At 46.7% G+C, this 27,582-nt stretch overlaps 1 protein-coding gene across 1 annotated transcript in view; it reads right to left on the reverse strand.

The window, feature by feature from the left end:
* Window positions 1-27,582, reverse strand: part of rims2a (regulating synaptic membrane exocytosis 2a) — a 1,685,585-nt gene that overhangs the window by 1,267,154 nt on the left and 390,849 nt on the right. Inside the window, exons 3-4 of the mRNA XM_070888461.1 lie at window positions 21,973-22,005; window positions 21,475-21,561 (exon numbers count right to left, since the gene is read on the reverse strand). Coding sequence (XP_070744562.1) covers window positions 21,475-21,561; window positions 21,973-22,005 — 120 coding nt within the window. The remainder of the gene's footprint in view (window positions 1-21,474; window positions 21,562-21,972; window positions 22,006-27,582) is intronic.

Below are 27,582 nucleotides of genomic sequence, written 5' to 3' on the forward strand. Positions count from 1 at the left end.
CTCATTGTGAAGTTCTCTGATGAACACCTCTCTGTCCTTCTGGAGCATGACTACTCGGTTTCCCCACAGTAGGCAATCGGCCTGAATTGAGAGTTCATCCTTGCATATATGAAACGGTTTAAACTCCTCAGGGTATACCCCATACGTGGCTGCCCAGTCCCCATTCAGGACACATTTCTTAACTAAAGACAGTCGCGGGTCTTTATTTATCCAGACTTTAATCTGACGGGCTGTCATGGGTGAGCCTTCGCTTTTGAAAGCTTCAACAGCCATGACCATCGCAGCATCATGCTCAGTTGCCCCCTCAGTGGTGGCTAGCGGGAGCCTGCTGAGTGCGTACGCACAGTTTTCAGTGCCCGGTCTGTGCAGAATTGTGCAGTCATAGGCGGCTAACATAAGTGCCCACCTCTGTATGCGGGCCGATGCATTCGCATTTGTTGTCGACCAAAAGGGATGTTAGGGGTTTGTGATCAGTCTGCAGCTCAAATTTCTTGCCAAACAGGTACTAGTGCATTTTTTTTACTGCATATACACATGCTAGCGCTTCCTTTTCTACCATCCCGTAGCCTCTTTCTGCCTGGGACAGACTTCTGGAGGCATAAGCTCCCGGCTGTAACTGACCATTGGCATTCCACACACCCGACCCCATAGGACGACGCATCACACGGCAAAACTAGTTTCTTACACGGGTCATATAACGTTAACAGTTTGTTGGAGCATAACAAATTGCGTGGTCTATGAAAAGCACTTTCCTGGCTGTCCCCCCAGACCCAATTGTGACCTTTGCATAGGAACACGTGTAGCGGCACTAACAGCGTGCTCAATTTGGGAAGAAAGTTGCTAAAATAGTTTAGGAGCCCCAGGAACGAACTCAGCTCTGTCGTGTTACGGGGTCTGGGTGCTCTCTGGATCGCTTCCATTTTGGACGCAGTAGGCCTGATCCCGTCTGCTGCTACCCTCCTCCCCAGGAATTATACCTCTGGAGCTAAGAAGACACACTTCGCCTTTTTCAGTCGCAGACCCACCCGGTCCAGTCTGCGTAGCACCTCCTCCAGGTTGTGGAGGTGTTCTTCAGTGTCGCGACCCGTGATGAGGATGTCGTCTTGAAAAACCACAGTCCTTGGAATCGACTTGAGGAGTCTTTCCATATTTCGCTGAAAGGTCACGGCGGCCGAACGAATCCTGAACAGACATCTGTTATACTCAAACAATCCCTTGTGTGTCATGATGGTGGTCAGCTTCTTCGACTCACTCGCCAGCTCTGACGTCATGTAAACTGAAGTCAGGTCCGATTTTGGAAAAAGTTTGCCACCGGATAGCGTCGCAAAGAGGTCCTCCGCTCTCGGAAGCGGGTACTGGTCTTGGAGTGACACCCGATTGATGGTGGCCTTGTAATCGCCACATATCCTGACCGACCCATCCGCCTTGAGCACCGGCACGATCGGGCTCGCCCAGTCACTGAATTCGACTGGCGAGATGATGCCTTCCCTCAGCAGGCGGTCCAATTCGCATTCTATCTTTTCTCACATCGCGTACAGCACCACTCTGGCCTTGTGGTGTACTGGCCTGGCGTCCGGGTTTAAGTGAATCACTACCTTGGTCCCCATGAAAGTGCCGATGCCGGGTTGAAATAATGAGTCAAATTTGTCCAGGACCTGTGAGCATGGTACTCGCTCCACAGAAGAAATTGCATTGACATCGTCCCATTTACCATTCAAGACAGCAAGCCAACTCCTCCCCAGTAGTGCAGGACCATCCCCAAGGACAATCCAGAGTGGCAACCTGTTCTCCGAATCTTTGTGGATCACGACTACCGTGGTGCTGCCTAGCACCGGAATGATCTCCTTTGTATATGTCCGTAGCAGTGCGTCAATCGGCAACAATTTTGGCCAGCTGGCCTTGGACACCCACAACCTTTCGAACTGTTTGATACTCATCAAGGACTGGCTGGCCACCGTGGCTAGCTCCATTAATAATGGGATGCCATTGAGGAGCACGTTCATCATTATCGGTGGCGTCCTGGTACATGAACTGTATTTGTGCTCCACATGAACTCGCTGAAATTCAGCTTCCAGCGATTTCCCCCAGTATTCATAGAGCTTTCATCGGCCCGTCCTCCTCGTACATCAAACTGGCTGCAGGCTTCCTGCACATACGCGCCAAGTGACCGCTGACATTGCAGTTTCTGCAGGTATACCTGCAAGCTCTGACTGGGTGTTTGCCTCCACACCTCCAGCATGAGCTGGAGGCCCCATTGTTGGAAACAAAAGGTCCATTACCAGTCGATCGTCTCTGACTGTCTCTGTAACTGTCCTTAAGCGTACCATTTACAGGTGTTGATGGCCCCATTACTGGCCGCATTGTCCATTGCAATGGGCATGAAGAGCCGTTCAGCTAGACATTGTCTCTGTTGAATTCCCCCTTTGAGTTCGACTACATGCTGGCATGTCTGATTGCCCTTGTCTGCCTCGAGAACTGTGCGCCGCGTTAACAATGTTGACTCCCTGGTCATTTGCTGCATTTGAGCCAAGATTTTTGCCATAAATCATTCTGTTCTCTTCTTACCCTGAGATAAATGTCTGGGTTATCATAGCCGCCGCTTCCAAGGTTAAATCTTTGGTCTCAATCAGTTTCCTGAAAACCCCAGCATGCCTGATGCCCTCAATAAAAAACGTCTCGCAGCGTCTCCGTTCTGCATGCATCTGGAAACTTACATAGGCTCGCCAGTCACTGGAGATCTGCCACGAAGTCTGGAACGCTTTGCCCTTCTCGCCACCAGTGCATGTAAAACTGGTGTCTCGCCATGTGCATGCTGCTCGCCGGTTTACGGTGTTCCCCGATCAACTTACTGAGCTCTTCGAACGTCTTGTCCATCGGCTTCTCTGGCGCTAGAAGGTCCTTCATCGGGGAGTACGTTCTGCATCCACAAACCGTCAGGAGAAGAGCCCTGCGTTTGTCAGCCGAATCCTGTCCCAACCATTCCTTAGTAACAAAACTTTTCTGTAATCTCTCAATAAAGTCGTCCCAATCATCACCAACACAGTATCTCTCTTCTGTGCTGCTAGTGGCCATGCTCGCGTGGTTTAAATCCCAGTTTCTCGTCGCCAATGATATGTCCTTACTGTACAGTATAAATGCACACGAGGCCCATGCTTGAGAGAAGGTCACTCTGTGACCAGTTACCTTTATTACCAAGACCTCAAGAGACTGAATGTGGGTGGAGCTTCCTCTTTTATATCGGAAAGTCCAGGTTAGCAGTGGCTCCCACAAGTTCACCCCCTGTGGTCAATGTTCTCAAGGTGTACAACTTAGGTCAGCTTATACATGGGTTACAATGATAGTTGAATACATGACAGAACTCATGCTTGGAGTGGAAGCAAGTCTTCCTCGATTCCGAGGGATTGCCTATGATGATGATGATGATGATGACATCACAAAATTGTAAAAGGCAGATTTTAAAAGAAGAGGCTACCTAGTGAGGAACCTCACTTCATGAGTATTGAAAAATTGGATTTGTACAACAGCATAGCTGATTTCTGATTTTCTGGTGATTAAAATTAATGGGGGTGTTGCCTCACAAAATTTATGCTCACACGTTCAATTAAATGCATGGCAAAACATTTTTTTGACAGAAAACAAATAGAAATTGCCCTCTTCTGTCTTGAAAGTGAAATTTCTGGAATTGTTAACTCTGTTTTTCTCTCCACAAATGCTGCCTGACCCGCTGAGATTTCTCTGTTTTTATTTCAGATTCCAGCTTCCGCAGTATTTTGCTTTTGTGCTTTTATGTCTGAAACCTCTTGTCTGATTTATATTTATGAACATTAGTTAGGCCACAGCTAGAGTACTGAGTGCAGTTCTAGACACCACATTACAGGAAAGATGTGATTGCACTCAAGAGGGTACAGAGGAGATTTACGAGGATGTTACCGGGACTGGAGAATTTTAGCTATGAGGAAAGATTTAATAGGCTGGGGTTGGTTTCTTTGGAATAGAGGAGGCTGAAGGGAGACCTGATTGAGGCATCTAAAATTATGAGCGCCGAGATAGAGTGGATAGGAAGGACCTATTTCCCTCAGCAGAGGGGTCAACAACCAGGGGGCTTAGATTTAAAGTCATTGGTAGGAGGTTTAAAGGGGATTTGAGGAAAAATGTTTTCACCCAGAGGGTGGTGGGGGTCTGGAACTCATTGCCTGAAAGGGATGCTGAGGCAGAAACATTGAAAAAGTATTTGGACATGCACTTGAAGTGTCGTAACCTACAAGGCTACGGACCAAGAGCTGGCAACTGGGATTTGGCTGGATCATCATCATAGGCAGTCCCTCGAACCGAGGGTGACTTGCTTCCACGTCAAAAAGTTCACAGGTGTTTCAATGATGGAGGAGGCCATCCAGCCCTTCGTGTCCTGCGCAGACCGACAAACAGCTATCCAGCGAGCACCATCGGAGCAGGCCGGGGAGCAGAAGGAGTAGCGTGGCAGCATATCACTCCAGGGAGCAGCACGTGCTGGAGCAGGAGAGCAACGGCAGCGAAGAGGGACGTCACCAAGATCCATGTTGTCATGTATTCAACTATCATTATAACCCATGTATAAGCTGACCTAAGTTGTACACCTTGAGAACATTGACCACAGGGGGCGAACTTGTGGGAGACACTCCTAACCTCGACTTTCCGGTATAAAAGGGGAAGCTCCACCCACGTTCAGTCTCTTGAGGTCTTGGTAATATAATAAAGGTAACTGGTCACAGAGTGACCTTCTCTCAAGTATGGGCCTCGTGTGCATTTATACTGTATAGTAAGGAGATATCATTGGCGACGAGAAACTGGGATTTAAACCACGTAAGCATGGCCACAAGCAGCACAGAAGAGAGGTACTGTGTTAATGATGATTGGGATGACTTTATTGAGAGACTACAGCAAAGTTTTGTCACTAAGGAATGGTTGGGACAGGGTTCAGCCGACAAACGCAGGGCTCATCTCCTGACCGTTTGTAGATCCAGAACGTACTCCCTGATGAAGGACCTTCTGGCGCCAGAGAAGCCGATGGACAAGACTTTCGAAGAGCTCAATAAGTTGATCGGGGAGCACCTTAAACCGGCGAGCAGCATGCACATGGCGAGACACCGGTTTTACTCGCACTGGCGGCGAGAAGGGCAAAGCGTTCCAGACGTCATGGCAGATCTCCGGCGACTGGTGAGCTTATGTAAGTTCCCAGATGCATGCAGAGCGAAGATGCTGCGAGACTTCTTTATTGAGGGCATCAGGCACACTGGGGTTTTCAGGAAACTGATTGAGACCAAAGATTTGACCTTGGAAGCAGCAGCTCTGATAGCCCAGACAATTATCTCAGGGGAGGAAGAGACCAGAATGATTTATGGCAAAAATCTTGGCTCAAATGCGGCAAACGACCAGGAAGTCAACATTGTAAACGGAGCACACAATTCTCAAGGCAGACAACGGCAATCGGACATGCCCCAGCATGCAGTCAAACCCAAAGGGGGAATTCAACAGAGACAATGTCTAGCTGAACGGCAATTCATGTCATCGCAATGGACAATGCGGCCAGTAATGGGGCCATCAACACCTGTTAATGGTGCACTTAAGGACAGTTACAGAGACAGTCAGAGATGATCGACTGGTAATGGACCTTTTGTTTCCAACAATGGGGCCTCCAGCTCATGCTGGAGGTGTGGAGGCAAACACCCAGTCAGAGCTTGCAGGTATCAGCAATATACCGGCAGAAACTGCAACATCAGCGGTCAATTGGCGCGTATGTGCAGGAAGCCTGCAGCCAGGTTGATGTACGAGCAGGACGGGCCCGATGTAAGCCCTACGAGGCCAGATGAATACTGGGGGAAATCGCTGGAAGCTGAAATTCAGCGAGTTCATGTGGAGCACATATACCAGGACGCCACCGATAATGATGAAAGTGCTCCTCAACGGCATCCCAGTATTAAGGAGCTAGACACAGGGGCCAGCCAGTCTCTGATGAGTATTACACAGTTCGAAAGGTTGTGGGTGTCCAAGGCCAGGAGGCCAAAATTATTGCCGATTGACGCACTGCTACGGACATATACAAAGGAGATCATTCCGGTGCTAGGCAGCGCCACGGTAGACGTGACCCACAAAGATTCGGAGAACATGTTGTCAGTCACTCTGGATTGTCCCAGGGACGGTCCCACACTACTGGGGAGGAGTTGGCTTGCTGTCATGAAATGGGAATGGGGCGATGTCAATGCAATTTCTTCTGTGGAGCAAGTATCATGCTCACAGGTCCTGGACAAATTTGACTCATTATTTCAACCCAGCATCGGCACTTTCATGGGGACCAAGGTAGTGATCCACATAAACCCGGACGCCAGGCCAGTACACCACAAGGCCAGAGCAGTGCCGTACGTGATGCGGGAAAAGATAGAAGGCGAATTGGACCGCCTGCTGAGGGAAGGCATCATCTCGCCAGTCGAATTCAGTGACTGGGCGAGCCCGATCATGTCGGTGCTCAAGGCAGATGGATCGGTCAGCATATGTGGCGATTACAAGGCCACCATCAATCGGGTGTCAATCCAAGACCAGTACCTACTACCGAGAGCGGAGGACCTCTTTGCGATGCTATCCGGTGGCAAACTTTTTTCACAATTGGACTTGACCTCAGCTTACATGACCCAGGAGCTGGCAAGTGAGTCGAAGAAGCTGACCACCATCACGACACACAAGGGGTTGTTTGAATATAACAGATGTCAGGTCGGGATTTGTTCGGCCGCCGCGATCTTTCAGCGAAATATGGAAATCCTCCTCAAGTCGATTCCAAGGACGGTGGTTTTTCAAGACGACATCCTCATCACAGGTCGTGATACTGAAGAACACCTCCACAACCTGGAGGAGGTGCTACGCAGACTGGACCGGGTGGGGCTGCGACTGAAAAAGGCGAAGTGCGTCTTCTTAGCTCCAGAGGTAGAATTCCTGGGGAGGAGGGTAGCAGCAGATGGGATCAGACCTATTGCGTCCAAAACGGAAGCGATCCAGAGAGCACCCAGACCCCGTAACACGATGGAGCTGCGTTCGTTCCTGGGGCTCCTGAACTATTTTAGCAACTTTCTTCCCAAATTGAGCACGCTGTTAGAGCCGCTACACGTGCTCCTATGTAAAGGTCGCAATTGGGTCTGGGTAACAGCCAGGAAAAGGCTTTTGATATTGCACACAATTTGTTATACTCCAACAAACTGTTAACGTGATATGACCAGTGTAAGAAACTAGTTTTGCCGTGTGATGCGTCGTCCTATGGGGTCGGGTGTGTGTTGCAGCATGTGAATGCCAATGTTCAGTTACAGCCGGTAGCTTATGCCTCCAGAAGTCTGTCCCAGGCAGAAAGGGGCTACGGGATGGTAGAAAAGGAAGTGCTAGCATGTGTATATGCAGTAAAAAAAAAAAATGTACCAGTACCTATTGGGCAGGAAATTTGAGCTGGAACAGATCACAAACCCCTAACGTCCCTTTTGGCCAACAAGGACATAAATGCGAATGCATCGGCCCGCATACAGAGGTGGGCACTTAAGTTAGCCGCCTATGACTACACAATTCGGCACAGACCGGGCACTGAAAACTGTGCCGACGCACTCAGCAGGCTCCCACTAGCCACCACCGAGGTGGCAATTGAGCATGATGCTGAGATGGTCATGGTGGTTGAAGCTTTCGAAAGCGAAGGCTCACCTGTGACAGCCTGTCAGATTAAAGTCTGGACAAATAAAAACCCGCTACTGTCTTTAGTTAAGAAATGTGTCCTGAATGGGGACTGGACAGCCATGTATGGGGCGTGCCCTGAGGTGTTTAAACCGTTTCATAGGCGCAAAGATGAACTCTCGATTCAGGCCAATTGCCTACCGAGTAGTCATGCCCTAGATGGGCAGAGAGGTGTTTATCAGAGAACTTCAAAATGAGCACCCGGGCATTGTCATGATGAAGGCAATTGCCAGGTCACATGTTTGGTGGCCAGGGCTAGATGCAGACCTGGAACTTTGTGTTCGCAGATGCAACACGTCTGCTCAGCTGGGCAACGTACCCAGGGAAGCCCCCCTTAACCCCTGGTCCTGGCCCGCCCAGCCATGGTCACGCATCCATGTGGACTACGCAGGTCCTTTCATGGGAAAAATGTTTTGGTTGTAATAGATGCCTACTCCAAATGGAGTGAGTGTGCCATTTTAAATTCAAGCACATCCTCTGCCACGGTAGCAAGTCTACGGGCAATGTTCGCCGCTCATTGTCTATCAGACGTCTTGGTCAGCGACAATGGCCCGTGCTTCACAAGCACTGAATTCCAGGACTTCATGGCAGGCAATGGAATCAACCATGTCAGAACGACACCGTTCAAGCCGGCCTCAAACGGCCAGGCGGAACGAGCAGTGCAGATAATCAAACAGGGGATGCTCAGAATCCAAGGGGGTTCCCTACAAAGCCGCTTATCATGCCTCCTGTTGGCCAATAGATCCCGACCACACTCGCTCACAGGGGTTCCAGCCGCAGAGCTGCTAATGGAAAGTACGCTCAAAACCAGGTTATCCCTTATACGCCCTACTATGAAAGAAATTGTTGAGAGCAGACGTCAGTCACAATGTGACTACCATGACAGGAATGCGAGGGCGCGATGTACTGATGTCAATGACCCTGTTTTTGTCCTTAATTACGCTGCAGAGCCCAAATTCCTTGCAGGCACTGTGATTGCCAAAGAGGGGAATAGGGTTTTGGTCGTTAAACTTACCAATGGACAAATCTGCCGCAAACACGTGGCTCAAACCAAAAGGAGGTTCAGCAACCCCATTGAAGAAACAGAGGAAGAACATGACGCAGAGTTTACTCCACCACAGGTGATCGAACACCGGAACCAAGTGGAGGAGAGCCCAGTCACTGTAGGCAGTCTGGACAGGCCTGAGGCATCGCAAACAGCAGACACTCAGGCCAGCGCCCAACAATCGGAGCCCCAACTCAGGCGCTCTGCAAGGGAGCGTAAACCACCAGAGAGACATAACATGTGATCCCATAAGACTTTGGCGGGGAGGTGATGTCATGTATTCAACTATCATTGTAACCCATGTATAAGCTGACCTAAGTTGAACACCTTGAGAACACGGACCACAGGGGGCGAACTTGTGGGAGACACTGCTAACCTGGACTTTCAGGTATAAAAGGGGAAGCTCCACCCACGTTCAGTCTCTTGAGGTCTTGCTAATAAAGGTAACTGGTCACAGAGTGACCTTCTCTCAAGTATGGGCCTCGTGTGCATTTATACTGTATAGTAAGGACATCTTACATGCTGCTCCTTCTGCTCCCCGGCCTGCTTCGATGGTGCTCGCTGGATAGCTGTTTGTCGGCCTGCGCAGGACACGAAGGGCCGGATGGCATCCTCCATCACTGAAGTGACTAAAATTCCAGGTCCGAACTAAATCTTGAAGGGCGGAAGATGCCTGTGCTTGGATTTTTTTAACGTGTGGTGAGCAATGCACACCAGCCACCACACGGGCTTGACAGAGTTAGGTCTTGGTCCAGTAGCAAGGATTAACCAAGACAACTGGGGACCTGCTCTGCTGCGTGGACCTAATGCGCACACATATCGCAGTGTGGGCTGGCCCATGCTGCCCCTGGGCCCTCGCCTCTTCTCGGCCCCGAACTCGCGCCTCTCCTGGGCCCCGATTACGTCCCTCTAACAAACTCTCACCGCTCCTTCGCCCCAAACTCGCTGCTCCTTCGCCCCGACCTCGCCGCTCCTGCTGTACCTGCCCACGCTCCAATCACCGACCTGGATCTTGGTGACGTCCCTCTTCGCTGCCGTTGCTCTCCTGCTCCAGCACGTGCTGCTCCCTGGAGTGGTATGCTGCCACGCTACTCCTTCCGCTCCCCAGCCTGCTCTGATGGTGCTCGCTGGATAGCTGTTTGTCGGTCTGCGCAGGACACGAAGGGCCGGATGGCCTCCTCTGTGCTGTGAATATCTATGATTCTATTCTATGATTGACTATCTGAGCAGTTCTACCTAGTATTGTGTACTTAACAATTTGGTGCAGACTCTGCAACAATTATCAGTTTCTTTCATTAATATAATTTGTGCTTTCCAAAGAATCTGTTGTTGGTTTACTATGAAAAACATCAGTGTCTTATCTGACTTGTCTCAGACTCTTTTGTGATCATGTATCAATTAATTCCAGTAAACTGCACACTTTGTTGGCTTCATCCTCCTGATTCCTGCCACTGTTACATGCCTACAATAAAAGTGGTCAATCTTTAACAAGCTTTCAAACCCCCGCCTCATCCTTGAGGACGGACCAAAAATAACAAAAATATAATATTTACGTCTCTCAGAGTGCAGAATTGGCAGTTTAATACAATGTAAAGGTTTGAAAAAAATGAAGCGTTGTACCAGTAGTTTACTGGAAGCATAAACTACAACTAAAACAAAACTTCCAGGGCTAGAAATTAATTTACTTAGCGCCAACCATTAGCACTCAAGAGGAATGCTAATGGGCCGCTAAGCGCTTACCACCCGAGCGCCATGCTGTCAGTGCCTCCCCTGAACTTTAGTGAAGGTTTAGCGGCAGAGCTAAGTTTGCTCTGCGCTCGCAAATGCCACCACTTGGTAACATCACCCAGTGTGCAATGCCCCCGTAGTGCCGCGGTCGCGAACTTGGCTGCTTTCGCCTGCCGTAGTGCCTGCCGCGACTTCCAACAGTGAAAGCAGATGTCACAGGGAAGCTGCCAGGATGATATTTCCAAGGAGGAGCAGGTGAGCAGTTAAAATACATTTATTTTCCATTAATGCATCTCTCCTAGATGCTGGACGCTGTTGTTTAGCTGCCTTGTGTTTTCTTTAACTTTTTAGGTGGTCCAGCTGACCTCCCCTTCAGACGCTGGGATGCCGGTTTCCTAGCGCCAGAACTTTAGCAGTGCTCCTGCAATAGCACCCCAGGGATCAGGATTAGCGCCCTAAGATGGGTGTGGAACGCTTCCCTTAGCCCTCCACTCCCCTCTTGGACGCTAAAATTGAATATCCCGGTTGAAGGTGGTCAACATTGCCCGGCGCTAAAGTTAGCGACCAGGCGTTGTCACCGCCTCAAATAGGGCTGTAACGAATCTTTAGCCCCTATTGTATACAATAAGAAATTTCATCCTTTTAAAAAAAACTGCAATAAACTACAAAGGGCCAAAAAATCCACAGTCCTTCTGGTGCACTCCTGCTGTTGCTTCACTAGAGGAGCCAGAATTTAGGCAAGGTCCTAGCCCTGCCAGGGATTTACAAGTTGGCCTATAAGAGAGGGAGCTGCCACTCACTCTTTACAGGACGAACAGCTTAAGAGGAGATAGAACCAGAGCCAATTCCAAGGCACCACGGGCGGCTCAGCTGCACAGGGTGGAGGGACGAAGAACAAAAGAGCTCTAGTGATAGGGGATTCTATAGTTAGGGGAACAGACAGGCGTTTCTGTGGCCATAGACGTGACTCCCGAATGGTTTTGTGCCTCCCTGGTGCCAGGGTCAAGGATGTCACAGAGTGGACGCAGGGCATCCTGGGGGGGAGGGTCCAAATTGGGACCAACGACATCGGTAAAATGAGGGATGAGGTCCTACAGGAAGAATTCAGTGAACTAGGAAGAAAATTAAAGGATAGGACCTCAAAGGTAGTAATTTCCGGGTTACTACCGGTGCTACGTGCTAATGAGTATAATAGAAGGATAGAGAGGATGAACATGTGGCTGCAAAGTTGGTGTAGGAGGGAGGGCTTTAAATTCTTGAGGCATTGGGACTGCTTCTGGGGGAGATGGGACCTGTACAAACTGGACGGGTTGCACCTCAACAGCGCCGGGACCAATACCCTCGTGGGGAGTTTTGCCAGTGCTGTTGGGGAGAGTTTAAACTAGCTTGTCAGGGGGATGGGAACCCGAGAACGAATTCACAAGGGAAGGTAGTAATGCTGAAATTGGATAGCAAGAATCTAGAAAGCGAATCCGTAAGACAGAGGGAAACAGGGCTTAGTATGTAGTAAGCAAGGAGGTCTTCCTATGCTGAATGATATATACTTCAATGCAAGGATTATAGCGAATAAGGCGGATGAGCTAAGAGCACAGGTGGACACTTGGGAGTGTGACATTATAGCCATTACAGAAACATGGTTGAAAAAGGAGCAGGTTTGGCAGATCAATATTCCTGGCTACAGGATTTTTAGACAAGATAGAGAGCGGGGTAAAAAGGTGGCGGGGTGGGTGGGGGGGGGTTGCGATACTGATTAAAGAAACTATTACAGTGGTGAGGAGGGATGATATGTTCGAGGGATCATCAAATGAGACCATATGGGTCGAATTGAAAAATAAAAAAGGGGCGATCACACTGCTGGGCATGGATTATAGATCCCCAAACAGTGGGAGGGAGATAGAGGAGCAAATATGTAGGCAAATTGCTGTGAAGTCCAAAAACCATAGGGTAGTAATAGTAGGCGATTTTAACTATCCAAATATTGATTGGGACAAATTTAGCATGAAGGGTATAGAGGGTGCAGAATTCTTGATATGCATTCAAGAGAACTTTTTTAGTCAGTATGGAGCAACCCCAACACGAGAGGGGGCGGTCTTGGATTTAGTTTTGGGGAATGAAGCTGGGCAGGTTGAAGGAGCATTAGTGAGAGAGCACTTGGGTGCCAGTGACCATAATTCAGTCAGATTCAAGTTGGTTATGGATAAGGACAAGAAATAGGCCTGGAATAAAAGTTCCGAATTGGGGAAAATCTAATTTTGCTAAGTTAAGGAGTGATTTGGCCCTGGTGGACTTGAAACAGCTACTTGTGGGTAAATCAGTGTCGGAATAGTGGCAGGCATTCAAGGAGGAGATCCGGAAGGCTCAGACCAAATATGCGCCCTTAAAGAAAAAGGCTGGAAAAAATAATTCTAGAGCCCTTGGATGTCTAGGGGCTTATAGAGGAGGATTAAGAAAAAAAGGTACGCTTATATCATATACCAACGGCTAAATACTTTAGAATCTTTAGAGGAATATAGAAAGTTAAGAGACAAAATTAAAAGGGATATTAGGAATGCTAAGAGAGAACATGAGAAATTCTTGGCCAGTAAAATTAAGGAAAACCTTAAGATGTTCTATAAATGTATTACGAGTAAGAGGGTAACTAAAGAAAGGGTCAGACCTATTAGAGACCATGAGGGTAATCTTTGTGTGGAGGCAGAAGATGTACGTAGGGTTCTTAACTAATACTTTGCATCTGTTTTCACAAAGGAAAGAGGCAATGCAGATACTGCTATCAAGGAGGTGTGCGATATTCTGAATGAAATAAATGTAGTGAGAGAGGAAGTATTAAGGGGTTTAGCAGCTTTGAAAGTAGATAAATCCCCAGGCCCGGATGAAATGCATCCCAGGCTGTTGAACGAAGTAAAAGAAGAAATACCAGAGGCCTTGACCATCATTTTCCAGTCTTCTTTGGATCTGGGCATGGTGCCGGAGGATTGAAGGACTGCTAATGTCGTACCCTTGTTTAAGAAGGGAGAAAGGGATAGGCCTGTCAGCCTAACCTCAGTGATAGGAAAATTATTGGAAAAAATCCCGAAAGACAGGATAAATCTGCATTTGGAAAGGCAAGGATTAATTAGGGACAGTCAGCACGAATTTGATGAAGGGAAGATTGTGTTTGACTAACCTGATTGAATTTTTTGAGGAGGTAACGAAGAGGGTCGATGAGGGTAGTGTGTACGATGTAGTATATATGGATTTTAGCAAAGCTTTTGATAAGGTCCCACATGGTAGACTGGTCATGAAGGTTAAAGCCCATGGGATACACAGCAAAATGACAAGTTAGATCCAAAATTGGCTTGGAGGGAGGAAGCAAAGGGTAATGATTGATGGATGTTTTTGTGACTGGAAGGATATTTCCAGTGGGGTTCTGCAGGGCTTGGTACTGGGTCCCTTGCTTTTTGTGGTATATATCAACGATTTAGATTTGAATATAGGGAGTGTGATTAAGAAGTTTGCAGACGACACTAAAATTGGCTTTGTGATTGATAATGAAGAGGAAAGTCATGGGCTGCAGGAGTATATCAATCTACTGGTCAAGTCGGCAGAGCAGTGGCAAATGGAATTTAATTCACAGAAGTGTGAGGTGATGCACTTTGGGAGGGCTAAAAAGGAACATAAGAACATAAGAATTAGGAACAGGAGTAGGCCATCTAGCCCCTCGAGCCTGCTCCGCCATTCAATAAGATCATGGCTGATCTGGCCGTGGACTCAGCTCCACTTACCCGCCCGCTCCCCGTAACCCTTAATTCCCTTATTGGTTAAAAATCTATCTATCTGTGACTTGAATACATGCAATGAGCTAGCCTCAACTGCTTCCTTGGGCAGAGAATTCCACAGATTCACAACCCTCTGGGAGAAGAAATTCCTTCTCAACTCGGTTTTAAATTGGCTCCCCCGTATTTTGAGGCTGTGCCCCCTAGTTCTAGTCTCCCCAACCAGTGGAAACAACCTCTCCGCCTCTATCTTGTCTATCCCTTTCATTATTTTAAATGTTAAAAGATCACCCCTCATCCTTCTGAATTCCAACGAGTAAAGACCCAGTCTACTCAATCTATCATCATAAGGTAACCCCCTCATCTCTGGAATCAGCCTAGTGAATCGTCTCTGTACCCCCTCCAAAGCCAGTATATCCTTCCTTAAGTAAGGTGACCAAAACTGCACGCAGTACTCCAGGTGCGGCCTTACCAATACTCTGTACAGTTGCAGCACGACCTCCCTGCTTTTGTACTCCATCCCTCTCGCAATGAAGGCCAACATTCCATTCGCCTTCCTGATTACCTGCTGCACCTGCAAACTAACCTTTTTGGGATTCATGCACAAGGAGCCAGCGCCTCACAACTTGAGCCGCCTCGGGGAAATCCCCTCCGTGCCTTTCAGTTCCGCGCGGAGGGGTTTCCTGTACGGGCTGCTCCTGCACACCCTCAACTTTGCCATCCTCGCCGGCCGTCCGGACACGCCATGGCGTACCATCTTGCCCTCCGGAGGAGGCGGGGGTCCCCGATGGAGGGCACTCTACGCAGGGGTCCTCCCACTATTCATCGGGGACTTGGCCTGGAGGGTGGTGCACGGAGCAGTGCCGTGCAACAAATTTTTAAGCCGGTTCACGGACTCCCAGGCCGCCTGCAATTTCTGCGGTCTGGAGGAGTCCGTGTTCCATGTTTTTATTGAGTGCACGAGGTTGCAGCCCCTGTTCCATTATTTGAAGGGGCTGCTCCTGAAATTCTGGCTGCACTTCAGTCCCACTCTCCTGATCTTTGGGCACCCTGTGCGGAGGGGAGCGGGTAGGTCCGAAGGCCTCCTCGTAGGACTGCTCCTGGGCACGGCCAAGGGTGCCATCAGCCGGTCCAGGCAGCGGGCGGTCGAGGGGGTCGTTCAACCTGACTGCCTGCCTCTCTTCCGCTCTTACATCCGGTCCAGGGTGTCCTTGGAGATGGAGCACGCGGTGTCCACCGGTACGCTCGCGGCCTTCCACGAGAGGTGGGCACCGGAGGGACTGGAGTGCATCATCACGCCCGGCAACCAAATTTTAATTTGATTTTACGTTTTTAAGTTTAATTTGTTTTAATTGCCGGTGCTTTTAGTGTCCCCCTTCCCTTTTATAGGGGGCACTGGGGAAAATTGTGATTTTAGTGCCCAAAAAAAAACCAAAAAAAGAAAAACACAAAAAAAAAAAGGGGGAAAAAAAAAAAAGGGCCTTGTAAATGTCTGGAGTGTCACCCAGGTCGGGTGGCACCGTTTAATGTTTTATGTTTTGCAGGTGAACTCCAAAAAGAGTTTCATGCACAAGGACCCCCAGGTCCCTCTGCACCTCAGCATGTTGTAATTTCTCCCCATTCAAATAATATTCCTTTTTACTGTTTCTTTTCCTCACACTTTCCGACATTGTATTCCATCTGCCAAACCTTAGCCCATTCGCTTAACCTATCCAATCTCTTTGCAGCCTCTCTGTGTCCTCTACACAACTCGCTTTCCCACTAATCTTAGTGTCATCTGCAAATTTTGTTACACTACACTCTGTCCCCTCTTCCAGGTCATCTATGTATATTGTAAACAGTTGTGGTCCCAGCAATCCCTGTGGCACACCACTCACCACCGATTTCCAACCCGAAAAGGACCCATTTATCCCGACTCTCTGCTTTCTGTTAGCCAGCCAATTCTCTATCCATGCTAATACATTTCCTCTGACTCCGCGTACCTTTATCTTCTGCAGTAACCTTTTGTGTGGCACCTTATTGAATGCCTTTTGGAAATCTAAATACACCACATCCATCAGTACACCTCTTCCACCATGCTCGTTATATCCTCAAAGAATTCCAGTAAATTAGTTAAACATGATTTCCCCTTCATGAATCCATGCTGCACTATTCCTATCTAGATGTCCCGCTATTTATTTCTTAATGATAACTTCAAGCATTTTCCCCACTACAGATGTTAAACTAACCGGCCTATAGTTACCTGCCTTTTGTCTGCCCCCATCGTGTATGCCTGATCCCATCGAACGTACCAGCCACTGATCCTGGTCCCCAGCTGACTGAGTGGCTTGGGATGTAGGGAATCCCAATGTTAGAAACATAGAAATTTACAGCGCAGAAGGAGGCCATTTTGGCCCATTGTGTTCGCGCCGGCCGACAAAGGGTATATACATTAAGCGGTAGGCCACTTAATAGTGTAGATGAACAAAGGGACCTTGGAGTGCTTGTCCACAGATCCCTGAAAGTAGCAGGCCAGGTAGATAAGGTGGTTAAGAAGGCATACGGAATGCTTGCCTTTATTGGCTGAGGCATAGAATATAAGAGCATTGAGGTTATGCTTAAATTGTATAATACTTTGGATAGGCCACAGCTGGAGTACTGCGTGCAATTCTGGTCGCCGTATTATAGGAAGGACATGATTACACTCGAGAGAATGCAGAGGAGATTTACTCGGATGCTGCCTGGAATGGAGAATCTTAGTTATAAGGACAGATTGGATAGGCTGGGTTTGTTCTCATTGGAACAGAGGAGGTTGAGAGGAGACCTCATCGAGGTGTACAAAATATTGAGGGGCCTGGACATAGTGGATAGTAAGGGTCTATTTCCATTGGTGGTGGGGTCTATCACAGTTTTAAGGTGGTTGGTGGAAGGTTTAGAGGGGATTTGAGGGGGGGCTTCTTTACTAAGAGGGTTGTGGGGATCTGGAACTCGCTGTCTGGAAGAGTGGTGGATGCAGAAACTCTCACCACTTTTAAGAGATGGTTGGATGGGCACTTAAAGTGCAGTAACCTGCAGGGTTACGGACCTAGAGTTGGTAATTGGGATTAGACTGGATGACCTTTTGTTGGACGGAGCAGGCATAATGGTAAGTACTGCAGGGAATAGAATACGGCCAAGGTGATCTCCTGAACTCGTCTCAATCGCCTGGATGGGTCGGAGAGGAATTTTCCCACATTTTTTCTCCCTAAATTGGCCTGGGTTTTTATCTAGTTTTTGCCTCTCCCAGGAGATCACATGGCTCCGGTTGGGGTGCAGTTTAGGTGTTTTCAGTATAAAGGGTGTCACAGTTGTGTGAGTCGAACTGGTTGGGCTGGGTGCTCTTTGCCTTTCCATCATTGTTCATAGATTTATATGTAACCTTTAGGGCTGCTGACCAAGGGCCGTGCGGCACTTTGTCAGCCGGCGCGAACATAATGAGCCAAAATGGCCTCCTTCTGTGCTGTAAATTTCTCTGTTTCTAACATTGGGATTCCCTCCATCCCAAGCCACTCAGTCAGCTGGGGACCAGGATCAGTGGCCGGTACATTAGATGGGATCACGCATACCAGGACACTGAATGGCTGACGTGAGCCAGACCGCTGGCTCCAGGGCAGGATTTTCTGTGTGGGAGGAGGGAGCCTGGCGTCCCTCAGAACTGGACTATTCAGCTTGGCGGGAAAGATAGGAACCCTAGATTTTTCCCCTTGTAGTGTGCACACATGGCATTCACAAAGGAAAACAAGGAACCACCAACCGACCCCACACAATTTGGCTCGGTCAGCAGCAGAGATCCCAAGCAGGCGTAGCTTGGCGCGTCCACCAGGATACACCCACATCCCCCGCCGATTTTTGGCCTTTTCTATTATTAGCGCATATATGTTTCAATAAGTAGTTGCTTAAAAGTAGCATCTCCTGCCAACAGTCACCCAGTTCCGATAAACCCAACTCTCATTATTGTACATACTAGCCTAGATTTTCAACTCCTGGCTAAAGCAGGGACATAAAACTGGCAGCCAGGTGTGGAAAAAGGGCAGAAATGTCACTCCCATTGGAAGTCCACTTACCTTTCAGGGTGGAAGTGCCCAGGCATTTCATTTAAATATTCATTTACCAATGTCTGTCCTGTACACTACTTCACGCCATTCTGCCATGCAAGACGTGAGATGTTAATCACATACATGTGAAATACACCAGGGTTGCTAAGTATATTAGAGGTTATGGGAAAGACATAGTAATATTAAGATAAATATGTATCAGCCATTCCATAACGGTTTTTCTTGTGCCAACTGTTATAAATTATGTTTGCTGCATTGCCATTATTAGTATCAAAGGGGCGGATTTTCCGGTCCTTTCAGCTCCATTTTTTGCCCCGGAGTAGCGGCAATGGCGGCGGTGAGGTCTTCTGGGCAGGTGGTCAGCCTCCAGTGCCCCGCTTTCAGAGTTTTCGGAGAAGGGTTTGCGACGGTGCAGAGCAGCACTGCCCGGAAGAGCTGCGCCAATGTGAAACGCCCCTGGTTGCGACCCGTACGCCCCGCAGTGAATGCCTGGAAAATCGGGCTCAGAACCTATACCGACTGCTGAGAGGCAAGTAATGCAGTCCGAAGGCAAATGTGAGTTTTTTCTTTTAATTTTTTTTGTGATTTATGTTGTGGTGGCATAGGCTATGTATTGGGAATGTTTTTGTGGGTTATTTTTCACGTTTTTTTTCCTCCCCCGGCGTCTCTCAGGACACTCCCGGCCCGGCTCTTTAGCTCGGAATTTTCCCATGCTAACGCCCAAGAGAGGTGTACAATGCCTCCCTTAACGCTGTGCCCCAGACTTGGGGCCCAGCTGCCCAATTTTGATGACTGAGGCGCAAACAATTCCCGGGCACAAACTTCAGCGTCCCACCGCCATTACCTCCCCAAAATCATCAAAGCCGAAAATCCAGCCCAATGGGTTTCCCAATGGGAATTTCCCCATCTCCATTATTGAAAGAACAGGATGACCTAAGGAGTGATGTCAGGCATGTCAGATGCTTGAGAGATGGCCACAAGTCAGTACCTGCACACTTGCATCTGCAGACAGAGGTGAACATTCCTTGCATTGACAGACAATTAGCAAAGTTGCAGATTTCTAACTGTAATATATTTGCTCCACGGGTTCTTTGCTTAAGAATTCATAGCAACACATTGCTATTAAAAACTAGTTGGTTTATTATCAAAGGTTTAACAATCACACCACACATTACCAGTTCTTCCATTAGGCTCACAACTGCATACCTCATTGTTGATGACCCAGACCCAACTGACTGTGGTTTTATTGAGTGTTGTGAACATCACATGACTGGCTGGCTAAGCCACTCACAATGCCTGTGAGCATGCTCACAGGTGCATGCATTACACTAATCAAATGGAGCCTGGGACAGCAGATCCAACGACAGCTATAATCAGCAGCGAATGGGCTGAGACAGGGGAAGAGGTGGGCAATGTTGAGGAGAAGTAGTGGGTCTTTGTGCCGGAGAGAATATGGGGTCAGAAGTTCAGTTCTGGTGCAAACAGATCATTAGATACATGCAAACTAAAATTGATTTACTTCACTTTTATAGTCCATAACATTAGTTCTCTTCTTGATAATTTTCTTAGAAGGAATTTTTTTTTCCTACTATGTTATCAGTGATAATTAAAACCATACTGAACAGGTAGTAGATGGAATGTAGACATAACCCAGTTGTAAGAGGGTTTGGATGATTAGCGGAGTCACACAATCCAGCGAGGTCCTAACTTTGACCTGCGGTCTGTGTTGAGTGAGCTGCTTTCAGCTGGGGTGCTACCACTGGCCTCAGCACCCCTGGGTTAGAGAGCAAACTGTTGCTCCCAATCCCACTAAATCAGCAGAAAACAGATGTATTCATTCATGTCCATGAGATCACCAGTAATTAGATACTTAACACATTTTGCTACACACACACACACATACATCAATGACTGAACATGTACTCTCCCAACAGATTGTCTAAAAAAAAGAATGAAAAAATCCACAATATCAATAGCAAAAAATATTTGAAAAAATCACCTACCTTTGCAGCAGCAGTCAATCCCAGACATAGGCACCTGTCATCATTCGCAGAGTGAAAACACTGAGACCACAGAAAATAGTGTTGTGGCTGTGCAGATGGACATTTGTCGCTGCACATGTCGGCTACTTTAAAAAAAAGTCACATCTATAGCCGCGTAGAGGCAATGTTGATGTTTTTCCCCCTTAATATTCAAATTTTTCTACAAAACAGATTCAGACTGAGTTTGATGCTCATCACCAGATAATGGCAAGTGTGCAAGAACACTATGGTTGTACCTTTGAGACCAAGATTAAAACATTTTAATCCTCATGCATTTGTGTCTCAAAGAAGCATTGAGGCTATAGTCTTGAGATTGCATCCATTCTCATAAACATTGCAAAATGTTATTTGCAATTATTTGTCCCAGCAGAGACACACTGTGTGCATCTAGATACAAAAATGTTAAAGATACTTAATATCAGCATTGGTGGTTGTTAAAAGAGTGGGTTTTACCACATCTAGTTTATTTGCACACACATTTCAGTGAATAACTAAAATTAATCATAAAGTAGCACTGATAGTGCTTATGATTATGATCCAAATAAAGGATTGATAACGGTGACATAATTAGTGCAAGTTTGGGAACTAATTCAATTGATTACCTGGATGTTGTACGGCCAGAGTCTATTGTAATACAGTCATTGCAAATATCCTTACTGGCTAAAATATTCTGGATTAGTCCGTTCAGAAGATGGGTGACCTTACGGATTCCTGCACATAGAATATACACCAAGGGAGGAGATAGCTTCTAAATGTACATCACCATTGCAAAAAAAATACTAACATCCTGCTGTACACCCTAACGGTATTGCAGGGTCTATAGGAAGAGGCGGAGTGATTGTTGTTCAACCATTTTTTGATTTATGGCAATTATAAGCAATTTTCCTTTAACAAATGTTAAAAATATGGGTAGAAATATATTCAAAGGAAAAAAAAAATCACATAGTGCATACATATACAGTAATTGGACCACACAATCAAGGTACAGTAGCTATACTCTATGCGACCAGTCGTGGCTTTCCAGTGTCACACACTGCCCATTATGACAGAAAAAGTTAAAAGCACCAAATTCAAACTATATACAGCAGCTTACTTACGCCTGGGGTTCCTTCTCATTTTGTTGTTTTTGTTGTGGCTGAAGAACGTTATTTACCAGTTCAGTGATCCCACTAAAGGGAAACCACCTGTTTAAATAAGCAAATAATGTGACTGAACAACGAAACAAATCACTTAAAGTTTGGCCTCAGTGCCTTTGCACCTAAACAACACAGGCAAGAAAGTAAAGCTACAGCCAAATGGGGATGAGAGTTGCAATCAGATCCAGCAAGTAAGAATGTAGGGCAATATTATATCAGCTTATGTTTAACCAATCCAAGTGCAGGGAGCAAAAAAAGCTACAACCAGTCTGGATGTGGATGATGTAAGAAGCTGCAGCCAGCTCTCTTACAGCCAATCAGGAAGCAAAATGATGCACTACAGCTGCAGCCAGTAAGGTATCAAGAATAGCTAATACCTAGAAGGTGCAGAAAGCACAGGGGCGACACACTGCAAGATAAAAGTTTTCAAGCTCACTACATTCGGAGATTATTACTTACTGTGGCTGTTGAGGTTTTTGTTCTTCTTTGACCCTAAAAAACAAGTTCCACAACTCAATGCAGGATAAAGCATAAATTAAAATTTGTAAATCAAACTATTGAGGTTCTTGAACTGTATGGTTTTAGTCACGCACAATGACATTGAATTGTCATAGAAATGAGTTCTCGATTTAAAAAAAAATTTGGGCTCAATTTTCCCCTCTTTGCTGCCCTCAAATCCTATTTTCCCTCTGCAGCTACATATGGGAATTACACCCAGGCACCCTCAGTTATCCTAGGCAAATTAGGGAGTTTCCACTTGAGCTTAAGTTTGGGAGGGTCATGGACAAATCATAGGAGGAGGAGGAGCGAGTCAATTCATGCTCTCCACCATGCCAATATCTTTTTCAGTGGGTACAACCCACCTTTCAGAACACATGCAGATAAGACCTTCTTCAGTTTAGTCTTACTCATATGCATGGCAAAGCTATAACTACTCTTTGCTGTGGCGGGGGAAGGCACCATTTAAGGAAATAAAATGAAACAGCCAAACAGGAGGAATAGCACTCTCCATTACCTACAAGCTAAATCAATTTCTTATAAAGGCAGATCGCTAAACATCTATTAGAGGCTCTGCAAACGTTCCCCGATAAAATAAGTGTATTACTTATTTTGAAAATATTGTGCACAGAATTTTTTTTAGCTTTTTTACATGTAAACACATGTCAGGTCCATCTGTGTCCATTTCCACACATGCTGAGGAGAGGAGGGGAACTAGAACCAAAGGCTGAGAAGAAAAATCAGCAAAAAAAGGGGGGGGAAAGTTTTGCATACCTATTTAATCTCAGTGCCAGAATCTAGGGTCACTTAATGTAACATTCTTCAATATTGCCTGGAGTTTCAGAATCCACATCTACCCAATATAACAAGATCAGTCACAAGCCCTTTATACATAAATGTCACTCATAACTCATTCTTCAATTGCCCCGTCACGGCTGATGCACTTTGAACTCGTATTCGCCTGCACCAGCACTTTCTACTTTAATTAAAGTTGTTTTACACGAGGTCGGAGGAGGTAATGATATCCTTTTACAATACAGCTAGACACCATTTACATCACTGCTTTAAATCACCTGATGATTACCAGCAAACTTACCTTAAATCCTGAATTCAATAATGAAATTTTTTTCAGGCTTGGGACAGATTTTTTAAAAAGGCTTAATTTACTATTACATCAAAATTAAACTTTATTTAAGAATCGTTAAAGTTGAATAGTGTATTATGTTGGGATTGCATCACATCTTGGACACAACTTTGCAACAGCAACTTCACAAATGCAGATCGCTTAACGCCTGGCTTGTTGCTGAGGGATTAATATGTAGCACTTTGCCACAAGATTGAGAAAAAAAGATGGAGCCACCTTTCTCTACTCCTGTTCACTTCCACACAATATATGTTGTTGTAAAAACAGGCTGCAGGCTAAAAGAAAGCCAGTGTTTACACTGTTGCTTAAAGCCAGAATATATAGAGGATAATGGATAGCTGGAGTGTTTGCAAAGCAGCAATCCAATTGAGGGGTTCAGATTGTGTTTTTAAGTACAAGATTAAAACTCTTGCTGTTTCAAAATGTTATCTGAAGAGGAGATGTAATTCCAGTTTTGAAATTACACCAGAGTATCATACACTGAAGAGAATATGGAATGGTTTTATTCAGTTTAGGCTTAGTGTGTTCTGACCATCAGTAGTCAGTGCCATTGATATATTGGAATGCTCACACTGAAGGAATAATGATTGAAAATGTATCAAAAAATAAGCTGATTATTGGGAGGAGTCTATTGCCAGCACATACTAGAGAGGGAATAATGGATAACCAGGTTTAATTACAAAGTAGTAATTCAGTCAATGCTCAGTTCAAATGTCACAATCTATGGGCCCAAGTTTCCACAAGAAAAAAAATGGGCGCCCCTCCGAGCTGGTCGCCCGTTTTTCGCGCCACAAAGTGCGCCTAAAAAAATCCTCGGTATTCTCCACCTACTTGCAGGTCCTCTGGCCCTCGGCGCAGCCAGCACGAGCTGTGGGGGGGGGCGGAGCCAGGTCCCTGCGCTGAAAACAGTGCCGGGACCTCTGCACATGCACGCTACAGTGGGCACGCAAGTGCAGTAGCTCCAGGCGCCGAACTGTGTGGGAGGGGCCCGAAGCACGCAGCCCCTAGCCCTGGCTGAATGGCCTCACTGGGGCTGCGTGAATAAGGCTCCTCCCACGGCCAGCTCCTGCTCCCCCCTCCGACCAGACCCGACACTCACTCCCCGCCGCCCCCCCCCCGCCTCCGGACCAGACCCGACACCCGCTCCCGCCCCCCGACCCGACCCCACTAGACCCGACCCGACTCCTGCTCCCGGACTGGATCCGACCTGACCTCCCCCTCTCTCCCCCCCTCTCTCTCTCTCCCTCCCCCCCTCTCTCTCTCTCTCCCTCCCCCCCTCTCTCTCTTTCTCTCTCTCTCCCTCCCCCCGCGCTCTCCCTCCCCCCTCTCTCTCCCTATCTCTCTCTCTCCCCCCCGCCGCCCCCCCCGACCCGAACCGAACCTCCCCGACCCGACCCAACCCAACACCACCTACCTGTAAATCTGGTGCTGGGGACGGGCCCTGCCTGAAATCTCGGGCCGGCCCGTTCAGCCTTCGGTCCCAAAAGGCCTGCCTGAAGCACTTTCACACAGGTAGGAAGATGGTTTAGTTAATCTTTTCTTTGCTTATAAATGTTTATTCAGGTTGGATTTATTTGTATAATATTTGTATAAGTATAAATAAGGATTTATTATAGAATTTAATGACTTCCCTTCCCCCCCCCACCTCGTTCTGGACGCCTAATTTGTAACCTGCGCCTGATTTTTTAATGTGTAGAACAGGTTTTTTCAGTTCTACAAAAATCTTCACTTGCTCCATTCTACTTTAGTTTGGAGTACGTTTTCACTGTGGAAACTTTCAAATCAGGCGTCAGTGGCCGGACACGCCCCCTTTTGAAGAAAAAATTCTGTTCCAAAGTAGAACTGTTCTACCTGACTAGAACTGCAGAAAAATAAATGTGGAGAATTGCGATTTCTAAGATAGTCCGTTCTCCACCAGTTGCTCCTAAAAATCAGGCGCAAATCATGTGGAAACTTGGGCCCTATAAAACAGGAATAGCTCTAAAATTGCTGTCATGCAGCCTTCGATGTACGTGCAGTCAATGGGGGATAGCGTTATTGTGTTATAAGAGCAACTTTATTACGCTTTGAGCTCTCTATCCTTTTTTGGCATTGGTGGATGCCATGCTCGACACAAATGGGCCGTGTCCTTTGTGTCATCAATGCATGCTAACATCCATATTGAAGAATTAATGGCAAGTGATGTATCTTAAATTACCAGGAAATAATGGTCAGCAGGGAGTATATTACAAATATCTAATTCATACCTGCAGCCCTAACAACATGTTCTGCTCTTAATTAATGCATTACCCTAAATAAATGCTGCACAAATAAGGCGAAACTAGCACTTGGAAATTCCCTTCCCGACACAAGTTAATGAAATGGTAAAGATTGACTCTGATACTCGGATTCAGATAGGTGTGGAAATACAAAGCTGCTGCAATTCATTCCATAAAGCTTTGAGAATAATACACACTGAGTGGAGTGCATGTTATACATGGAAATATATAAAATGCATCTACATAACCAACACTTTACTAAAATTCTCCAACATAGGGAGGGCATATTTTAAGTGGGAATATATTATACATAAATACGATTCTTTTAACTTGTAGCAAGTGCATACCAATAAGTAAATGCCATTAAAACCAAAAGCCTAGATTTATTTAAAACAGGTCAACCACAGGGTTAAAACACTGCCAATCAGAAAATCTAAGCTAAGGGGGTCATAGTCTATTAAAATAAAGCAACAGAGTATAGCAATTGTGCATATCTCAAGCAGAGATTAGATCCCAGTCTTGCAATTACTCCAGACTATTTTATATGCCGAGGAGCACACTTAGTGCTCTTTGGGCGATGAAGCTTGGGGTTTGCACAATTCTGCTGCACCACCTAAGGTTTTGGCTTAAGCCTCTCTGAAAGCGAGCCCCAGCAAGTAAAAATATCAAAAGTGCTGAGACGTGTTCATATTAACAGCACTTGGCAAGACATTTCATGCCTGCCTTTATCATGTGACACACCCCTAACTTTGACTGTTGTGCTTTAATGGCTTAAATCTTTCCTATCTCATGCATTCACCTCTGTATGTCTTCTAAATACTGCTGAGAATAATCAGTTTGATTAAGAAATTTAGGAAACAAATTCAGAGCTAAAATCCTCGTGTTTGATTTTATGACCTGTTTTATAAAACAGTTTGGAGTAATTCAGTGTAAATATAGAAACATAGAAAATAGGTGCAGGAGTAGGCCATTCGGCCCTTCGAGTCTGCAACACCATTCAATAAGATCATGGCTGAACATTCCCTCAGTACCCCTTTCCTGCTTTCTCTCCATACCCCTTGATCCCGTTAGCCGTAAGGGCCATATCTAACTCCCTCTTGAATATATCCAATGAACTGGCATCAACAACTCTCTGCGGCAGGGAATTCCACAGGTTAACAACTCTCTGAGTGAAGAAGTTTCTCCTCAGCTCAGTCCTAAATGGCCTACCCCTTATCCTAACACTATGTCCCCTGATTCTGGACTTCCCCAACATCGGGAACATTCTTCCCGCATCTAACCTGTCCAGTCCCGTCAGAATTTTATACGTTTCTATGAGATCCCTTCTCATCCTTCTAAACTCCAGTGAATAAAGGTCCAGTTGATCCAGTCTCTCCTCATATGACAGTCCAACCATCCCTGGAATCAGTCTGGTGAACCTTCGCTGCACTCCCTCAATAGCAATAACATCCTTCCTCAGATTAGGAGACCAAAACTGAACACAATATTCCAGGTGAGGTCTCACTAAGGCCCTGTACAACTGCAGTAAGACCTCCCTGCTCCTATACTCAAATCCCCTAGCTATGAAGGCTAACATACCATTTGCCTTCTTCACCGCCTGCTGTACCTGCGTGCCCACTTTCAGTGACTGATGAACCATGACACCCAGGTCTCTTTGTACCTCCCCTTTTCCTAATCTGCCACCATCCAGTTAATATTCTGCCTTCGTGTTTTTGCCCCCAAAATGGATAACCTCACATTTATCCACATTATACTGCATCTGCCATGCATTTGCCCACTCAGCGAACCTGTCCAAGTCACCCTGCAGCCTCTTAGCATCCTCCTCACAGCTCACACCGCCACCCAGTTTAGTGTCATCCGCAAACTTGGAGATATTACACTCAATTCCTTCATCTAAATCGTTAATGTATATTGTAAAGCGCTGGGGTCCCAGCACTGAACCCTGCAGCACTCCACTAGTCACTGCCTGCCATTCTGAAAAGGACCCGTTTATCCCGACTCTCTGCTTCCTGTCTGCCAACCAGTTCTCTATCCACGTCAGTATATTACCCCCAATACCATGTGCTTTGATTTTGCACACCAATCTCTTGTGCGGGACCTTGCCAAAAGCTTTTAGAAAGTCCAAATACACCACATCCACTGGTTCTCCCTTGGACACTCTACTAGTTA

Source organism: Pristiophorus japonicus, chromosome 1 (genome assembly GCF_044704955.1).
Source record: "Pristiophorus japonicus isolate sPriJap1 chromosome 1, sPriJap1.hap1, whole genome shotgun sequence".
In the NCBI taxonomy this organism is placed as follows: domain Eukaryota; kingdom Metazoa; phylum Chordata; class Chondrichthyes; family Pristiophoridae; genus Pristiophorus; species Pristiophorus japonicus.